The 21,248-nt window shown below is 37.3% G+C and overlaps 1 gene segment (V, D, J or C); it reads right to left on the bottom strand.

The window, feature by feature from the left end:
• Positions 1-19,678: 19,678 nt before the first annotated feature.
• Positions 19,679-20,110, bottom strand: LOC110287942 (immunoglobulin kappa variable 9-129-like). The segment is given in 1 exon segment: positions 19,679-20,110. A coding segment is annotated over 1 exon segment (432 nt).
• Between the last annotated feature and the right edge of the window lie 1,138 nt (positions 20,111-21,248).

Genomic DNA, 21,248 nt, shown 5'->3' with positions numbered 1-21,248 from the left:
CAAACATATCAAAAAAGACAATAAGTGGCACTGCATACTCATCAAAGTTAAAATCTTCCAGATGAACTGTCAATTCTGAATCTCTATGCTCCAAATGTAAGGGCATCTGCATTCATTAAAGACAATTTAGTAAAGCTCAAAGCACACATTGCAGTACACACAATAATAGTGGGAGATTTTAACTCCCCACTCACATCAATGGACAGATCTTGGAAACAAACTAAAAAGAGACACATTAAAACTAACAGATGTTAAGCAAAAAAAATTGATTTAACAGATATCTACAGGACATTTTATCCTAGAATGAAAGCATATACCTTCTCAGCAACTCATAGTACCTTCTACAAAATCGAAAATATGTCAAAAAAAGACCTTAACAGATAAAATATTAGTGAAATTATCCCATGTATCCTATCAGATCACCACAGAGAAAGGCTGATCTTCAATAAAAACATAAATAATAGAAAGCCAACATTCATGTAGAAGCTGAACAACACTCTATTCAATGATAACTTGGTCAAGGGGAAAAAAAGGAAGAAATTAAAGACTTTTAGAGTTTAATGAAAAAGAAGCCACAACATACCCATTCCTAAGAGGAAAACATATAGCTCTGAGTGCAGCCAAAATGAAACTAGAGAGAGCATACACTAGAAGACGGACAGCCCACCTAAAAGCTAGAGAACAAAAGGAAGCAAATTTACCAAGAGGAGAAAAGAGAAGAAAATAATTAAACTCAGGGCAGAAATCAACCAAGTGGAAACAAAAAGAACTATACAAGAACCAACAAAACCAGGAGCTTGATCCTTGAGAAAATGAACAAGATAGATAAATCCTTAGCCAGACTTACTAAAGGGCACAGGGACAGTATCATAATTAACAAACTTAGAAATGAGAAAGGAGACATAACAACAGAACCTAAGGAAATCCAAAACATCATCAGATCCTACTATAAAATGCTATACTCAACAAAACTGGAAAACCTGGATGACATGGACAATTTCCTAGACAGGTACCAGGTACCAAAGTTAATCAGGATCAGACTAATGATCTAAACAATCCCATATCCCCTAAAAAATAGAAACAGTCACTAATAGTCTCCCAAACAAAAAAAGTCCAGGAACATATGGGTTTAGGGAAGAGTTCTATCAAACCTTCAAAGAAGACCTAATTCCAATACTCCTAAAACTATTCCACAAAATAAAAACAGAAGGTACTCTATCCAATTCATTCTATTTAGCCACAATTACTCTGACCTAAACCACACAAAGTTCCAAAAAAGAATAAGAATGTAAGACCAATTTCCCTTATGAATATTGATTCAAAAATACTCAATGAAATCCTTGCAAACCGATTCCAAAAGCACATCAAAAGGATCATCCATCATGATCAAGAGGGATCATCCCAGGTATGCAGGGATGGTTTGACATACGGATATCCATCAACATAATCCACTATATAACAAACTCAAAGAAAAAAACCACATGATCACCTCATTAGATGCTGACAAAGCATTTGACAAAATCCAACACCCATTCATGATAAAAGTTTTGGAAAGATCAGGAATTCAAAGCTCATACTTAAACATAATAAGAGAAATATACAGCAAATCAGTAGCCAACATCAAAGTAAATGGAGAGAAACTTGAAGCAATCCCACTAAAATCAGGGAGTAGACAAGGCTTCCCAGTTTTTCCCTACCTATTCAATATTGTACTAGAAGCCCTAGCCAGAGCAATTAAACAACAAAAGGACATCAAGGGGATACAAATTGGAAAAGAAGAGGTCAAAATATCACTATTTGCAGATGATATGATAGTATATATAAGTGACCCTAAAAATTCATCTGAAGAACTCCTAAACCTGATAAACAGCTTTCAGTGCAGTAGCTGGATATAAAGTTAGCTCAAACAAATCAGTAGCCGTTTTCTACACAAAGGATGAACAGGATGAGAAAAAAATTAGGGAAACAACACTCTTCACAATAGTCACAAAGAATATAAAACACCTTTGTGTGACTCTAATTAAGAAAGTGAAAGCTGGGGTTAATAAGAATTTCAAGTCTCCGAAGAAAGAAATCAAAGAAGATCACAGAAAATGGAAAGTTCTCTGATGCTCATGGATTGGCCCAATTAATATGGTAAAAATGGCTATCTTGTGGAAAGCCATTTGCAGATTCATTGCAATCCCCATCAAAATTCCCACTCAACTCTTCACAGAGTTAGAAAAGGCAATTTGAAAATTTATCTGGAATAACAATAAACCTAGGATAGCGAAAGCTATTCTCAACTATAAAAGAACCACTGGTGGAATCAACATGTCTGATGTTAAGCTGTACCACAGAACAATAATGGTAAAAACTGCATGGAACTGGTACCTCGACAGACAGGTAGATGAACGGAATAGAATTGAAGACCCAGAAATGAACCCACACACCTACGGTCACTTGATCTTTGACAAGAGAGCTAAAACCTTCAGTGGAAAAAAAGACAGCATTTTCAACACATGGTTCTGACTCAACTGGTAGTTTTCATGTAGAAGAATGCAAATTGATCCATTCTTATCTCCTGGTAGAAAGCTCAAGTCTAAGTTGATCAAGGAACTCCACATAAATCAGAAACTCTAAAACCTATAGAGGAAAAAGTGTAGAAAACCTCGAGGATATGGGCACAGAAGAAACATTCCTGATCAGAACAGCAATGGACTGTGCTGTAAGATCGAGAATCAACGAATGAGACGTCATAAATTTGCAAACATTCTGTAAGGCAAAAGACACTGTCAATAAGACAAAAGGGCCACCAACAGATTAGAAAAGGATTTTTACAATCCTAAATCAGATAGGGGACTAATATCCAATATATATTAAGAACTCAAGAAGATGGACTCCAGAAAATCAAATAACCACATTAAAAATGGCGTACAGAGCTAAACAATAAATTCTCATCTGAGGAATACTGAATGGCTGAGAAGTACCTGAAAAAAAATGTTCAACATCCTTAATCATCAGGGAAATGCAAATCAAAACAACCCTGAGATTCCACCTCACACCAGTCAGAATGGCTAAGATCAAAAACTCAGGTGACAGCAGATGCTGGTGAGGATGTGGAGAAAGAAAAATACTCCTCCATTGCTGGTGTGATTGCAAGCTGGTAAAATTACTCTGGAAATCAGATTTGCAATTACTCAGAAAATTGAATATAGTAGTACTGGAAGATCCAGCAATACCTCTCCTGATCCTATACCCAGAAGATGTTCCAACTGGTAATAAGAACACATGCTCCACTATGTTCTTAGCAGACTTACTTATAATAGCCAGAAGCTGGAAACAACCCAGATGCCCCTCAGCAGAAGAATGGATATAGAAAATGTGGTACATTTACATAATGGAGTACTACTCAGCTATTAAAAACAATGAATTTATGAAATTCTTAGGCAAATGAATGGATCTGGAGGGTATCATCCTGACTGAGGTAACCTAATCATAAAAGAACTCACATGATATGTATGCACTGTTAAGAGGATATTAGCCCAGAAACTCAGAATACCTAAAATACAATTTGAAAAACACATGAAAATTAAGATGAAGGAAGACCAAAATGTGGATACTTCATTCCTCTTTAGAATAGGAACAAAATACCCATGGAAGGAGTTACAGAGACAAATTTTGGAGTGGATACAGTAGGAGGAACCATCCATACACTGCCCCACCGGGGTATCCATCCCATAATCTGCCTCCAAATGCAGATATTATAGCATATATCAGCAAGATTTTGCTGAATGGACCCTCTTGTGAGGCTATGCCAGTGCCTGGCACATACAGAAGTGGATGCTCACAGTCATCTATTGGATGGAACACAAGGCCCCCTATGGAGGAGGTAGAGGATTTTCCAAGGAGCTGAACCCTATAGCAGGAACAACACTATGAACTAACCAGTACCCTCAGAGCTTGTGTCTCTAGCTGCATATGCAGCAGAAGATGCATCATTGGGAGGAAAGGCCCTTGGTCTTGCAATTATTATATGTCCCAGTACAGGGGAATGCCAGGGCCAGGAAGCAGGAGTGGGTGGGTTTGGGAGCAGGGAGCTGGGAATTTATAGGGGACATTCCAGATAGCATTTGAAATGTAAATGAAGAAAATATCTAATAAAAATTGTTTAAAAAAAAGTGATGAAGTTTTCAACTGGGCACTTTGGAAAACATTATAGATTCAAGCTATAACATTACTTCTGCACACAAATGTTCATCCTATTCTTAAAAAAAATACATTGAGACAAATTATGACTCTGTAGATTGTTACAGATTTTGCATTTTTTTTTAAGATTTATTTATTTATTATATTTAAGTACACTGTAGCTGTCCTCAGACACTCCAGAAGAGGGCGACAGATCTCGTTACAGATGGTTGTGAGCCACCATGTGGTTGCTGGGATTTGAACTCTGGACCTCTGGAAGAGCAGTGGGGTGCTCTTACCCACTGAGCCATCTCACCAGCCCCAGATTTTGCATTTTGTACAAGGGAAGTCGAAAGTTCCTTAGGAAACACTGGAAATGGTTTTAGCTATAAGATCATATAAAACTTGTACAAATAATAGCCTGTTCTACTTAGCGAGAACTTGTCTCAAAAAGGAAGGAAAGATGGAAATTAAAAAGTGAGCTGTATGTGTCTAACAGACAAAGGAACATATTCATTTTGAAAAGAATATATTAAACTATCTCAAGCAACAAGTGAATAAAAACAAGAGTATAACAAAACATTCGAAATGTTAAATTGTGAGACACCATGTCTACCAAGTAGTTGACAAGAAATCACACAAGCTTGGGCTGACCTAAAACTAAGATTTTGCCCTCTCTATCTATGTGTTTTCTGTGTTGGGTTTGCTTCATTTCTGCATACACTGTTCAACAAAGTCATTTATGTTCTTGGCATCACATTCTTCCTAGAAAATCTGTTTTATCATTTAATTAATCATTAGAAATCTATCCATTGACTTCAGAGACTACCTACAGGGATTACAAAGATCATCTCTATGTGTGTATGTGTACACACACACACACACACAAACACACACACACCTACTACTAATACTGCTACTGCTACTACTACTACTACTACTACTAATACTACTACTACTACACATACACATACACATACACATACACATACACATACACATATACATATGCATATACACATACATATAACCTCAAAGACATTACAATGAGATCTTGGGTGAGGCCTTCAAGACCCCAAAATTATTGCATTCTTCATTTCTGTAACACCAGAATCAAATGGCAATGACTCTGTAGTTGTAAAAAAGTCCCCACCCTATGACACACAGGTTGCAAGAGAGTGCATGAACCAGAGAAAGAGGAAAAAATGAACCCTCAGGTCTATACCCTCAGAGTTATACATTCTAATTCCTTCAGATCCCACAGACTCCAAAAGTAACATCACCTGAGGGAAACCCTAAGACAGATCTGAAGAGTAACACTTGAATTAAATACTAAGGGTGAAAATCGAAATATTAATATTCAGGAGGAAATCAATGTGTTTTTTTCTTTTTCCTTTTTATTGTTGATTCTACCAGAATTTCATAAGCTATCTTTTCATCATATTTAGTCATGCACAATGAAATTCTCCCAAAATAATCACTTCCCTATTCGATGTCCTCTGTTTCTTTGTATGTGTGTGTGTTTTTTCATTTAAGACAGGCTAAATTTATAAAATCTGTCAATATGTGGATTCAATAAGTCAGGTTTTATGAAAGAAAGTTGTTATAGTGGGAAAATATGAGGTGTGCTATGCCCCCAGTCCTGAACTAGCTTCATTTCCAGTTTTTAAGGAAACTAGAGACTCAAGTTTTATATACTGATCTCAGGAGGGATTCAGCATATGGTGTATGGCAAACAAAACAGGATGTTTTTACTGTAATTTAAATCTGGCTTTGTCTTTTCTAGCATTCTATAGATTTGAGTCACCTAAGGGATAAATGTGTCCCTAAGTAAAGAACTTATAGGAAGCCAGACACAAATGAATTCATACCCCATCCCCAACAAAAATCTTTATGCTTTAATACAATCACAAACTATAGCACAAATATACTCAGTTTTTAATAAATAAGATGGTACACAATATGGATTAACTCTTTCAAACATTTATGTATTTATTAGTTTATTTTTTTACTGTGTAATGTTTTTATGCCAGAGTGAGTTTATGTGTAATGTCTGCAGATAGGATACAGAGCAGTCATGAAGAAGTGAGTTTTGTGACAGTTGATGTGGTTGCTAGGAATGAAATACAGGTCCTCTGTAAGAGCAGAAAATGCTTTTGACAGCTGTATCAACCTTCAAACCCCTATTTTTAAAGAGAATCATACCTAGGGCTATGTACTATGAACTTATGTAACGTACAATTAGGCAGTAGCAGGGAGTATTATATAGACAAATCTTTCTAAAAAGAATCATGACTGCCAATGAAATTTCTGCAAAGCTGATTAAATTTTAAGAACTTCAAGGGTTGTGGAGAAGTAGGACTGTTACCGTCCCAGAAATAACTTTCAATTTATCTTGGGCAAACTTTAGAACCCTTATCAACCACTCTTTATTGGTACCTCTCTGTATGACCTAACTTCCTTGTGACTAACAAGTAACGTAACACAACATAGGTACAACGAATCACAAGACTAAGTAAGAATATTGTCACCATCTCAGACCTGCAATGATTTGCCCACTTTAATTCAATACTCCTCTTAATGTCACCACCAGTGCATTGAAAAATTGGCTCAGTTCATTACTTTCTTTGATCTGTTAATTAGAAAAAGCTCATGAGACTGTTACTAGGTAGGAACATAGAATAAAAGGTAATCTAAATCTGTGTTCCAAGCTTAAGGTCATTCATAATTGGATACAGAGTAAGTTATCTCTTAAAATCTTGGAGGTGTGAGTTGTGTTTTTGTTTGTTTGTTTGTTTGTTTGCTACTGGGATGTCCCAGGGTGCTGAAGCTAACAGAAATGAAATTGAGAAGGTTAGTGAAGAGAGAAAAGAGGAAATAACACTGTGTTAATAACAAAATATTTTCTGCTTCATGTATTCTAGCATAGCACTGGTCATACAAGAATTTAATATTTTTTTTTTTGGAAAACATAACTAGGAGTAGGATGAGCTTCTAAGCTTCTCTTCATGCCACGTTGTTCAGAACACACTTGCAAACTATTTATTCTGATGATATTTATGGCATGCCAAATGTGTAGGGAATAAGTCATCCTTGAATCACTCTACAAGATCTAATAATGACTGATTGTCTAAATTTTTCCTTTAGAACAATTGACAAGAGTTTTTCATTTTAAAATATGTAAATCTGTTTTTTAAAGACAAGATATATACAATCTACAATTGGATAAAAGTATAATTGGGTAAAACTTCTTTATAGTTCCCACAAGCCTGCATCATAAATATCCCAAATATCATTTTCACTTTCTGCTGTGGTTTCCAAACTTACATAATCTATTGGAAGTCACTGAAATAGAATACAACCTGTTGGGAGAAGAGACCATATTTTAACTAGTAGTTAAAGTAGTTAACTTTAACTACTTTAGTAGGTTGCCAGTGGAACTAGTGAGAGTTGCATCTTGTATAGACTATATTCAGTTTATTATATTTATTCTGTATTTTTATATGCTACATTCAGGACTTGAAAATGAAAATGAGAATTACTGTTACATAAAATGACAAAATATGGGTGAGCATGTACAAAAATGTTTTTTGCTAAAACAAAATTTATAAAAATCTCATTTTGAATAGCTCAGTTTACTTACCAAGTTGTATATGAAGACAAGGAAGCAAGGAATACTAATGGAAACAATATACATATAAACACATACATGAAAGCACTTAAAATGTAAATAAATAAAATAACTAATAAAAAGTTTTATAAGATTATGAATACAAATTAATTCACAGGTCTGTATTTCAAATGGAAACATTTATGGCAACATATTTTATTTTATTTTATTTTATTTTATTTTATTTTATTTTATTTTTTTGTCTCCATTCCACCTGTTCACTTTTTTTTTTTTATATTTTTATTACATATTGAAATTGTCCCATGCATCCTATCAGATCACCATGGACTAAGGCTGATCTTCAATAACAAAATAAATAATAGAAAGCCAACCTTCACGTGGAAACTGAACAACACTCTTCTCAATGATACCTTGGTCAAGGAAGGAATAAAGAAAGAAATTAAGGACTTTTTAGAGTTCAATGAAAATGAAGCCAAAACATACCCAAATTTAGGGGACGCAATGAAAGCATTTCTAAGAGGAAAACTCATAGCTCTGAGTGCCTCCAAAAGGAAACTAGAGAGAGCACACATTAGCAGCTTGACAACACACCTAAAAGCACTAGAACAAAAGGAAGCAAATTCACCCAAGAGGAGTAGACGGCAGGAAATAATCAAACTCAGGGGTGAAATCAACCAAGTGGAAACAAGAAAAACTATTCAAAGAATCAACCAATCAAGGAGCTGGTTCTTTGAGAAAATCAACAAGATAGATAAACCCTTAGCCAGACTCACTAGAGGGCACAGGGAAAGCATCCTAATTAACAAAATCAGAAATGAAAAAGGAGACATAACAACAGATCCTGAAGACATCCAAAACACCATCAGATCCTTCTACCAAAGGCTATACTCAACAAAACTGGAGAACCTGGATGAAATGAAGAAGTTCCTAGACAGATACCAGGTACCAAAGTTGAATCAAGATCAGGTTAATGATCTAAACAGCCCTATATCCCCCAAAGAAATAGAAGCAGTCATTAATAGTCTCCCAACTAAAAAAAGCCCAGGACCAGATGGGTTTAGTGCAGAGTTCTATCAGACCTTCAAAGAAGATCTAATCCCAGTTCTTCACAAACTATTCCACAAAATAGAAACAGAAGGTACTCTACCCAACTCATTCTATGAAGCCACAATTACTCTGATACCTAAACCACAAAAAGACCCAACAAAGATAGAAAACTTCAGACCAATATCCCTTATGAATATTGATGCAAAAATCCTCAATAAAGTTCTTGCTAACCGAATCCAAGAACACATCAAAACAATCATCCATCCTGACCAAGTAGGTTTCATCTCAGGGATGCAGGGATGGTTCAATATACGGAAATCCATCAACGTAATCCAGTATATAAACAAACTCAAAGACAAAAACCACATGGTCATCTCGTTAGATGGGGAAAAAGCATTTGACAAGATCCAACACCCATTCATGATAAAAGTCTTGGAAAGATCAGGAATTCAAGGCCCATACCTAAACATGATAAAAGCAATCTACAGCAAACCAGTAGCCAACATCAAAGTAAATGGTGAGAAGCTTGGCAACATATTTTAATGTGCTGAATTGTATCAAGAAAATATACAATCTGACATATAAATTTCCTCTATACAGATAGAGGAATGCATTTCTGACAAAATGTGAATTTCATGTAAAATCTTTGCACTTAAAAAAATACATACACAAATGTATATATAGCATCTTGGGCCCAAACTCGGCAGGCAGTCCCTTGGTCTCCACAGAACTCCCCCCCCACACACACACAGGTGCCCAGCATGCCCAGGAACATAGCATCACTGGTGAGTGGAACAGACATCTGTTCCAAGAGATCCGAGGTACCTGAGGACAGCTGGAGCACAGACACAGGAACCCCACCCAATCAGTGTTCCTTCTGGTTGACACTGGCCTAATTTGATTTAGAATTCAGCAGACAGTCCCCCAGTCCCCAGAGGAGGTACCACTTCCAGGAGATCTAACATGCCCAGGATCTTAGGATCTCAGGACCACAGGAGCTTGGTCATACCAGGATCTCAGTGTCTCAGAGGAAGCTTGATTGCCAAGAATTCTGACACACCCAGAATCTAAGAATCACAGGATGACAGAAACACAAGTATTACAAAGAAAGCTGGACTCTGAGTAGTTCTGATCAACCGAAATTACAGGAAGGACAGGCTGTAATCAGATATATCAAGGACAGGAAGAAGTTGAGATAATCAGAATGCAGGAGGCAAGGATAAGAACAGAAACAACAGAAACCAAGGTAGCCTGGCATCATCCGATTCCAACTCTCCCACCATAGCACGTTCTGAATACACCATCACATCAGAAAACCAAGATATGGATCTAAAGTCACTTTTCATGATGATGATAGAGGCCTATAAGAAGGACGTAACTCCCTTAAAGAAATACATGAGAACACATTCAAACAGTTGAAAGAATTGAACAAAAGCATCTAGGAGCTAAATGCGGAAGTAGAAACAATAAAGAAATCACAAAGGGAGTAAACTCTGGAAATAGAAAACACAGGAAAGAAGTCCGGAGACATAGATGCAAGCATAACAAGCAGAATACAAGAGATAGAAGAGAGAATCTCAGGTGTAGAAGATACTATAGAAAACATTGACACAACAATCAAAGAAAAGGTGAAATTAAAAAGATGCTAACCCAGAATATACAGGAAATCCAGGACACAATAAGAAGGTGCCATGATGTGCTGAGAAGAATGTATATCCTTTTGTTTTAGGAAAAAAATATTCTGTAGATATCTGTTAGATACATTTGTTTCATAATTTCTATTAGTTTCACTGTGTCCCTGTTTTAGTTACTGTTTCCATGATCTGTCCATTGGTGAAAGTTTTGCAATGTTAGTGCATTCTTCTTTTAGGTTTGTTAAAGGATTACATTCTTGCTTTTTCTAGGAGGTGGTTTTCGACCTTGTATTGGTTTTTTTCTGTTATTATCCTTTGAAGGGCTGGATTCGTAAAAAGATAATGTGTGAATTTGGTTCTGTTTTGGAGTATTTTGGTTTCTCCATTTACAGTATTTGAAAGTTTGGCTGGGTATAGTAGCCTGGGCTGCAATTTGTGTTCTCTTAGTGTTTGTATAACATCTGTCCATGATCTTCTGGCTTTCATAGTCTCTGGTGAAGAGTCTGGTGTAATTCTGATAGGCTTGCTTTTATACATTACTTGACCTTTTTCCCTTACTGCTTTTAATATTCTATCTTTATTTAGTGCATTTGTTGTTATGATTATTATGTGTCAGGAGGAGTTTCTTTTCTGGTCCAGACTATTTGGAGTTCTGTAGGCTTCTTGTATGTTCATGGGCATCTCTTTCTTTAGGTTTGGAAAGTTTTCTTCTATAATTTTGTTGAAGATATTTGCTGGCCCTTTGAGTTGAAAATCTTCATTCTCATCAACTCCTATTATCCATAGGTTTGGTCTTCCCATTGTGTCTTGGGTTTCCTGGATGTTTTGAGTTAGGATCTTTTTGCATTTTCCATTTTCTTTGATTGTTGTGCCGATGTTCTTTATGGAATCTTCTGCACCTGAGATTCTCTCTTCCATCTCTTGTATTCTGTTGCTGATGCTCACATCTATGGTTCCAGATTTCTTTCCTTGGGTTTCTATCTCCAGCCTTGCCTAACTTTGGGTTTTCTTTATTGTGTCTACTTCCCTTTTTAGGTCTTGGATGGTTTTATTCAATTCCATCATCACCTGTTTGGTCATGCTTTCCTGCAATTCTTTAAGGAATTTTTGTGTTTCCTCTTTAAGTTCTTCTATCTGTTCAGTTGTGTTCTCCTGTATTTCTTTAAGTGAGTTATTAAAGTCCTTCTTGGTGTCCTCTACCATCATCATGAGATATGCTTTTAAATCTGGGTCTTGCTTTTCGGGTGTGTTGGGGTGCCCAGGACTAGGTGGGGTGGGAGTGCTGCGTTCTGATGATGGTGAGTGGTCTTGATTTCTGTTAGTAGGATTCTTATGTTTGCCTTTCGGTATCTGGTAATCTCTGAAGCTAGCTGTTATAGTTGTCTCTGGTTAGAGCTTGTTCCTCATGTGACTCTGTTAGCCTCTATCAGCAGACCTGTGAGGCTAGCTCTCTTCTTAGTTTCAGTGGTCAGAGTATTCTTTGCAGGCAAGCTCTCCTCTTACAGGGTAGGTGCCCAGATATCTGGTGTTCGAACCTGCCTCCTGGCAGAAGTTGTGTTCCACTCACCAGAGGTCTTAGGATCCCATGGGGAATCCTGTGTGGGTCCTTGCGGGTGTCCGGAGACTCCGCTGGCAAGGCACCCCAGTGCTGGAGTGGAAGAAAGTCATCTTTCAACAAACCTAAATGAAGATAGCCACATGAACAGAATTCCATCTCTAACAATAAACACAACAGGAAGCAACAACCACTTTTCCTTAATATCTCTTAATATCAATGGATTCAATTCCCCAATAAAAAGACATAGATTAACAGACTGGTTATATAAACAGGAACCAACATTTTGCTGCATACAGGAAACTCACCTCAGTGACAAAGACAGATACTACCTCAGAGTAAAAGGCTGGAAAACAATTTTCCAAGCAAATAGTCCCAACAAACGAGATATAGTAGCCATTTTAATATTGAGTAAAATCAACTTTCAACCTAAAGTTATCAAAAAATGTAAGGAGGGGCACTTCATAGTCATCAAAGGTAAAATTTACCATGATGAACTCTCAATTCCGAATATTTATGCTTCAAATGCAAGGGCATGCACATTCATTAAAGACACTTTAGTAAGGCTCATAACACACACTGAACTGCACACAATAATAGTGGGATACATAAACACCTCACCTCATCAATGAACAGATCCTGGAAACAGAAACTGAATAGAGACACAGTGAAACTAGCAGAAGTAATAGAATAAATGGATTTAACTGATATCCATAGGACATTTCATCCTAAAACAAAAGAATATATCTTTCTCTCAACACCTCATGGTACTATCCTCAAAACTGACCATATAATGGTCACAAAACAGGTCTCAACAGAAACAAAAATATTGAAATTATTCATGCATCCTATCAGATCATCATGGACTAAGGCTGATATTGAATAACAACATACATAATAGAAGGTCCATATAGAGGTGGAAGCTGAACAAAACTCTATTCAATGTTAACTTGGTCAAGGAAGAAATAAAGAAAGAAATTAAAGACTTTTTAGAGTTTAATGAAAATAAAGCCACAACATGTCCAAACTTATGGGACACAATAAATGCAGTCCTAAGAGCAAAATTCATACCTCTGAGTTTCTCCAAAGCATGTAGGAGAGGCTTGACAGCACACCTAAAAGCTCTAGAAAAAAAGGAAGCAAATTTACCAAGAGGAGAAAACAGAAGGAAATAATCAAACTCAGGGCTGAAATCAACCAAGTGGAAACAAAAAGAACTATACAAAGAACCAACAAAACCAGGAGCTGGTTCTTTGAGAAAATCAATAAGACAGATAAACCCTTAGCAGGAAAAACTAAAGGGCACAGGGAGAGTATCCTAATAAACAAACTCAAAAATCAAAAGGGAAATATAACAACAGAATCTGAGGAAATCCAAAAAAATCTTCAGATCCTACTACAAAAGCCTATACTCAACAAACTGGAAAATTTGGAGAAAATGGACAATTTTCTGAACAGATATGAGGTACCAAAGTAAAGTCAGGATCAGATTAACTATCTAAACAGTCCCACATCCCCTAAAGAAATAGAAACAGTCATTACTAGTCTCCCAACCAAAAAAGACCCAGGATCAGATGGGTTTAGTGTAGAGTTCTATTAGACCTTCAAAGAAGACCTAATTCCAATACTTCTCAAACTATTCCCCAAAATAGAAACAGAAGGCACTCTACCCAATTCATTCTATGAATCCACAATTAGTCTGATATCTATACCACACAAACACCCAACAAAGAATGAGACCTTCAGATCAATTTCCCTTATCAATATCTATGTTAAAAAAAAACTTAATAAAATTCTTCCAAACCAAATCCAATAGCACATCAAAATGATAATCCATCGTGATCAAGTAGGCTTCATACCAGGGATGCAGAAATTGTTCAATATACAGAAATGCATCAAGGCAATCTACTATAAAAACAAACTCAAAGACAAAAACAACATGATCATCTCATTACATGCTGAGAAATCATTTGACAAAATCTAACACCCATTCATGATAAAAGTTTTGGAAAGACAGGGAATTCATAAAGATAATAGAAGCAATATATAGCAAAGCAGTAGGCAACATCAAACTAAATGGAGAGAAACTGAAAGCAATCCCACTAAAATCAGTGACTAGACAAGGCTGCCCACTCTCTCCTTACCTATTCAATATAGTATTTGAAGTCCTAGCCAGAGCAATTAAACAACAAAAGGAAGTCAAAGAAATACAAACTGGAAAAGAAGAAGTCAAAATATCACTATTTGCAGAAGATATGACAGTATATTTAAGTGACCCCAAAAATCCACCAGAGAACTCCTGTCTGATAAACAACTCCAGTGAATTAGCTGGATAAAAAATTATCTCAAAAACAGGATCACTTCTCCATTGCTGATGGGATTGCACGCTTGCACAACCACTCTGGAAATCAGTCTCATGGTTCCTCAGAAAATTGGACATAGTACTACCGGAAGATCTAGCAATATGTCTCCTGGGCCTATACCCAGAAGATGTTCCAACTGGTAATAAGAAACATGCTCCATTATGTTCATAGAAGCCTTATTTATTATAGGTAGAAGGTGGAAAGGACCCAGATGTCCCTCAACAAAGGAATGGATACACAAAATGTGGTACATTTACACAATGGAGTACTACTCAGCTATAAAAACAATGAATTTATGAAATCCTTAGGCAAATGGATGGATCTGGAGGATATCATTCTGAGTGAGGTAACCCAATCACAAAAGAACACACATGACATGCACTCACTGATAAGTGTGTATTAGCCCAGAAACTTAGAATACCCAAGATATAATTTGCAAAACACAAGAATATCAAGAAGAAGGAACACCAAAATGTCGATACTTCACCTCTCTTTAGAATAGGGAGCAAAATACCATGGAAGGAATTAGAGAGACAAAGTTTGGAGCTAAGACGAAAAGATGGACCATCCAGAGACTATCCCACCCGGGGATCCATTTCATAATCAGGCATCAAATGAAGACACTATTGCATATGCCAGCAAGAATTTGAAAAAGGACCCTGATATAGCTGTCTTGTGTGAGGCTATGCCATTGCCTGGCAAATACAGAAGTGGATGCTCACAGTCATCTATTGGATGTAACATAGGGCCCCCAATGGAGGAGCTAGAGTAAGTACCCAAGGAGCTGAAGGGGTCTGCAACCATATAGGTGGAACAACACTATGAACTAACCAGTACCCACAGAGCTCTTGTCTCTAGCTGGATATGTAGCAGAAGATGGCTGAGTCTGTCATCATTGGGAAGAGAGGCCCTTGGTCTTACAAACTTTATATGCCCCAGTACAGGAGAACACCAAGGCCAAGAAATGGGAGTGGGTAGGTAGGAGAGCAGGGCGGGGGGAGGGTATAGGGAATTTCCAGGATAGCATTTGAAATGTAAATGAAGAAAATAACTAATAAAAAATGAAAATAATTATCTCAAAGAAATCACAAAGCATAAACATGCTGAGAAAGAAATTAGGAAAACAACACCCTTCACAATAGTCACAAATAATATAAAATATAAAATACGTTGGTGTGACTCTAACTAAGGAAATGAAAGATCTGCATGATAAGAACTTCAAGTCTCTGAAGAAAAAAATCGAAGAAGATCTCAGAAGATGGAAAGATCTCCCATGCTCATAGATTGGCAAAATCAATATAGTAAAAATGGTTATCTTGCCAAGGCAATCTAAAGACACAATGCAATCCCCCTTAAAATTCCAAGACAATTCTTCACAGAGTTAGAAGAGGCAATTTGAAAATTCATGTGGAATAACAAAAAACCTAGGATAGCAAAAACCATTCTCAACTACAAAAGAACTTCTGGTGGAATCACCATCCCTGACCTCAAGCTGTACTACAGAGCAACTGTGATAAAATCTGCCTGGTAATGGTACAGTGAAAGACAAGTATATCAATGGAGTAGAATTTAAGAACCAAAAATGAACCCATGCATCTATGGTCACTTGATCTTTGACAAAGGAGCTAAAACCATTCAGGGGAAAGAAGACATCATTTTTAACAAATGGTGTTGGCTCAACTGGCTGTTAGCAAGTAGAAGAATCCTAACTGGTCCATTCTTATCTCCTTGTATAAAGCTCAAGTCTAAGTGGATCAAGGTACTCCACATAAAACCAGAGACACTGAAACTTATAGAGGATTAAGTGGGGAAAACCTCGAGGATATGGACACAGGGGAAAAATTCTTTAACAGAACAGCAATGGCCTGTGCTGTAAGATCAAGAATGGAGAAATGCTACCTCATAAAATTGCAAAGCTTCTGTAAGGCAAAGGATACTGTCAATAAGCCAAAAAGTCCACCAACAGATTGGGAAAAGATCTTTACCAATCTTAACTCCGATAGGGGGATAATATCCAATATATATAAAGAAATCAAGAAGCTGGACTCCAGAAAATCAAATAACCCTATTTTAAAAATGGGATACAGAGCTAAACAAAGAATTCTCAACTAAGGAATAACAAATGGCTGAGAAGCACCTAAAAAAATTGTTCAATGTCCTTAATCATCAGGAAAATAAAATCTAAACAACCCTTAGATTCTACCTCACACCAGTCAGAATGGCTAAGATCAAAAACTCAGGTAAAAGAATATGCTGGTGAGGATGTGGAGAAAGAGGAACATTCTTCCATGGCTGGTGGGATTGAAAGCTGGTACAACCACTCTGGAAATCAGTTTGACAGTTCCTCAGAAAATTTGACTTAGTTCTACGGGAAGATTCAGCAATACCACTCCTGGGAATATACACAGAATATGCTCCAACCTGTAATAAAGATACATGTTACGCTATGTTTGCAGCCCAGTAGGAGGAACAACAATATGAACTAAGCAGTAACCCCAGAGCTCAATGGGACTAAACCAACAATCACAGAAAACACATGGAGAGACACATGGCTCTAGCTGCATATGTAGAAGAGGATGACCTAGTTGGTCATCAATGGAAGGTGAGGCCCTTGGTCCTGTGAAAGTTCTATGTCCCAGTATAGGGGAATGCCTGGGCCATGAAGCAGGGGAGCATGGGTTGGGAAGCAGGGAGGAGGGGGGTTGAGGGTAGGATAGGAGATTTTTGGAGGGAAAACTAGGAAAGGGGATAACATTTGAATGATAAATAAAGAAAATATCTAATAAAATTTAAATAAATATATATATATATATATACTGATAGCACAATCATATATAATAAGTTCGCAATGATAGAACAGATTTAATTTTCTCATACTACACTAATTTTTAGGGAAATTGAGTGAATATATTATTCGTTTGTCATACTGTTTGCCTTACTTAGAATTCACCAAAAGAAAGTCTTTCCTACATATTCATCTGTCATTTAATTAAGAAGACATTTACATTATTATGTCTTCTATTGTCCCATGAAATTTTTCTTTTATACATTTCTGATTCCTTAAAATTTGTTTTGCCATTCTCAATCCCATGTGCAGTATAAAATATTTATTTTAAAATATAAAAGAATGCATTGTACACTCATATATGTACATATATATGTACATTTTATATGCATTCCTGTATGTATTTATATGCAGAAAAATTCATACATTAAAAGCTAAAGTATAATTTGGAATTATAAGTATTTTTATTGGATATTTTCTTTATTTACATTTCAAGTGCTATCCCGAAAGTTCCCTATACCCTTTCCCCACCCTGCTCCCCTACCCACCCACTCCCACTTCTTGTACCTGGCATTCCCCTGTACTGGGGCATATAAAGTTTTCAAGACCAAGGGGCCTCTCTTCCCAATGAGGGCCAATTAGGCCATCTTCTGCTACATATCCAGCTAGAGACACGAGCTCTGGGGGTACTGATTAGTTCATATTGTTGTTCAATCTATATGGTTGCAGACCCCTTCAGCTCATTGGGTACTTTCTCTAGCTCCTCCATTGGGGGCCCTGTGTTCCATCAAATAGATGACTGTGAGCATCCACTTCTGTATTTACCAGGCACTGGCATATCCTCACAAGAGACAGCTATATCATCTCCAGGTCAAACAAAATTGCATCACTCTCACTGACACTGTTAAGAGTCCCACAAAAACCTAGGGTAAACAACTACAGCATGTGTGCTTACAATCTAGACCCATGCAGGTTGTATTACTGCTACTTCAGTCTCTGTAAGTCCCTCTAAACCTTGCAGAGATACTTGGGTTGTGGTTTCCTGGTGTTCTACACACCTCTGGCTTCTAAAATCCTTCCTCCCCCTCTTCTATGGGGTTCCTAGAGCACTGCTTAATGTTTAGATTTCGGTTTTGAAGGAAGTCTGCGTAATTACAAATGGGCTAGTAACCAATATACAACTATAGCCAAATATGCTTTGGTGTCATTTCATTGACCCATTTTTTATCAGTTGTGTTTGATTCTACCCTAAGTCTCTGAGGCATCCTGCTTGCAGCCTCTGGCTATCCAGATAATGCAAAGCATGGAAACCCTCATATGACAAGTACCTCAAGTTAGTCAACCCCATGGCTGGCCACTCCTACAGACTATAAGACACCATTTTCCAGCACATCTTTCAGACAGGATAGTTGTAGTTTAAATGTTATTTGCTAAGACTGGTATCCCAATCCCATCACTGGAAGTCTTGCCTGGTTAGAGAAGATCCTTGGTTCAAAGTTTGTATCCTTCTTTTCTAGGAGTCCTTATTAGAGTCATCTTCATAGGATCCCAGGAGTTCCCACAGTACTAAGTGCCCACATTATGCCTTAAATAATCCCCTATTCTCGTAGTCTCTACCTGTATCCTTTCCCCACATCTCATCCTCTCCAGCCTGATAGTTCTTGTTCCCATGCCTCCCTGCCCAGAGTCCAACCATAAAATCTATTGAATTTTTCCTTTCCCGGGAGATCCCTACCTCCCCACTAGAGCCCTCTTGTCAAATCTGAATTCTACTTTATTTAGTAGGATGAAAAGTCATATGAGTGTGGTATAATGATATTTGATTCTTGTAAGCAGAGCTGTGGACATAAGAGCCAGAAGAATCCTATGTGAATTGTTGCAGACAGCTGGAATCATTAGAACCTATGGCTGGAATTTTAAAAAACAGCAAAGAATGATGATCAGGCAGCCTTCCCTTCCATTGAAATATGGAGTCTAGCTTTTATGTGAAAACCAAAAACTAAGAATCCTCTCTACTCTCAGATTCTCTAGGAAATATTTCTTTTTTGTTGTTTTTGTTGTTGTTGTTGTTTGTTTTTTGTTTTTTGAGACAGGATTTCTCTGTACAGCCCTGGATGCCCTGGACCTCACTTTGTAGACTAGACTGGCCTTGAACTCAGAAATCCACCTGCCTCTGCCTCCCAAGTGCTGGGAATAAAGGTGTGTGCCACCAAGCCCAGCCTCTAGGTAATATTTCTTTACTCCTTAAATACCAAAATTTAGAAACTAATGTTTTGTATTTAAATAATGTGTGCTTGGGAAGTCTACACAAGCATATTATTTTCCCTATGAGACTCAGCACAAGATACAATTCCTCACATGAAATGACTGTATCCTCTGTTAAGGTAGAAAAGACATTTGGTACTCTGTCTTGCTGGAGATGAAGAGGAAGGAAGATAGGGTACAGAGAGAACCATTTAGTTTCTTCTACCAAAAAATGACTCTCCAAGAGCTTTACTAAAGGTCCAGTGACTTCTGAGTATCAGTTACAGTGGGTGACTCATGAGGAGGAGCAGCTGGAGCAGTCCAGCCTCTCACTTCTGCATTCCTGTGGTTTATGTTATGTATCACTGTGAGAGGAAACTCATTAAGCTGTAGACAGTAATAGTCTGCAAAATCTTTAGACTCTAGGTTGCTGATGGTGAGAGAATAATCTGACCCAGACCTACTGCCACTGAACCTTTTTGGGACACCAGAATCTAAATTGGATGTGTTGTAGATCAGGCGTTTAATAGTTCCATCTGGTTTCTGCTGAAACCAGTTTAAGTAACCCCTAATGTCCTGACTCGCCCGGCAAGTGAGACTGACTCTTTCTCCCAGAGAGGCATATAAGGAGGATGGAGACTGGGTCATCTGGATGTCATATCTGGCACCTAGGAGTGGAGACATAATGAATATCTACATATGTAAGCATGATAAAAGAAGACCATCCCCACATGCCTGTCAACACTAATCACAGTGAAATTCCCATTTTAGTTCATTTTACCTGGAAACAAGAGCAACAAGATACCAAGAAACTCAGCAGGAGCCCTGATAGCCATGCTGAGTCTGACTGCAATGACAATGGCACAGTATATGTGTGACTGGTATATGAAGAAGTCCCCAAGGCCATGCAGTGAGGGTATGCAAATCATTAAGAAGCAGTTAGGATTTGTCACAGCTGCAAGGCTTACTGATCTGAGCACTTAGCACAAGCCCAGTGTTCCCAGACACCTGAGGTCAAACCACTTGTATATCTCCAGAGAATGAATTTTTATTCAAAGATTTAAAATTATAGATGATGGTCCTAAAGTAGGTACTCTCTATTTTGAATAATATAATTCAAAGATATACAGTGCTAATATAGAAGAGCATCCTGCTGTCAGGGAATATACAACAGAAAGAAACTACTAGATATTTAATTCAACCAAATAATTTTGATTGGTTAAAAAAAATAGTATATATTGTTCTGGGAAGTGTTTGGAGTAGAAATTTCTTGAAATTAACATGACAATTTACCATAAACATTTCTCTGAAATAAAACATAAGATTTTGCAGCATTAACTTTGCTAACAACAGTTCAAAGAGAGGAAAAACACAGCACATGCGCATATAACACCTTGATCTGAGCAGCCGGAGTCACTTGAAGTTCTGACTCCATGTAAAGATGGAGGTGCTTTCATACTTAGAGACTAAAGGCACCTTTTCCTCAGCTTCAGGTCCTCCATATGTTGGTTTTCTACCACTTACTATTATTTCCCACAATTCCTCAGCATAAAGGGTTGACTAGTGAGGACAGACTTGAATACTGTCACAGAAAACACTGCTACTTGACACATGGCTCTGCTGTGTACTACAAATGACAGTTTCAACATTAATTCCTGAGCAGTAACTAGAGAAATTATCTTTATTTAAGCAGCAACATCACTGTTTGCTCAAAAGAACCTAAGGATTTCCAGAACCCTGAGAATCCTTAGAGACTTTTACAAACATATCTACGAAAGGCCAGAGACTGTTGCAGCAGGTGCCTGAACCCACTGATTTTCCA

This window comes from Mus caroli, unplaced genomic scaffold (genome assembly GCF_978045245.1).
Source record: "Mus caroli unplaced genomic scaffold, Mus_caroli_1 scaffold_7, whole genome shotgun sequence".
In the NCBI taxonomy this organism is placed as follows: domain Eukaryota; kingdom Metazoa; phylum Chordata; class Mammalia; order Rodentia; family Muridae; genus Mus; species Mus caroli.
This window is presented reverse-complemented; position numbering and strand designations above follow the sequence as displayed.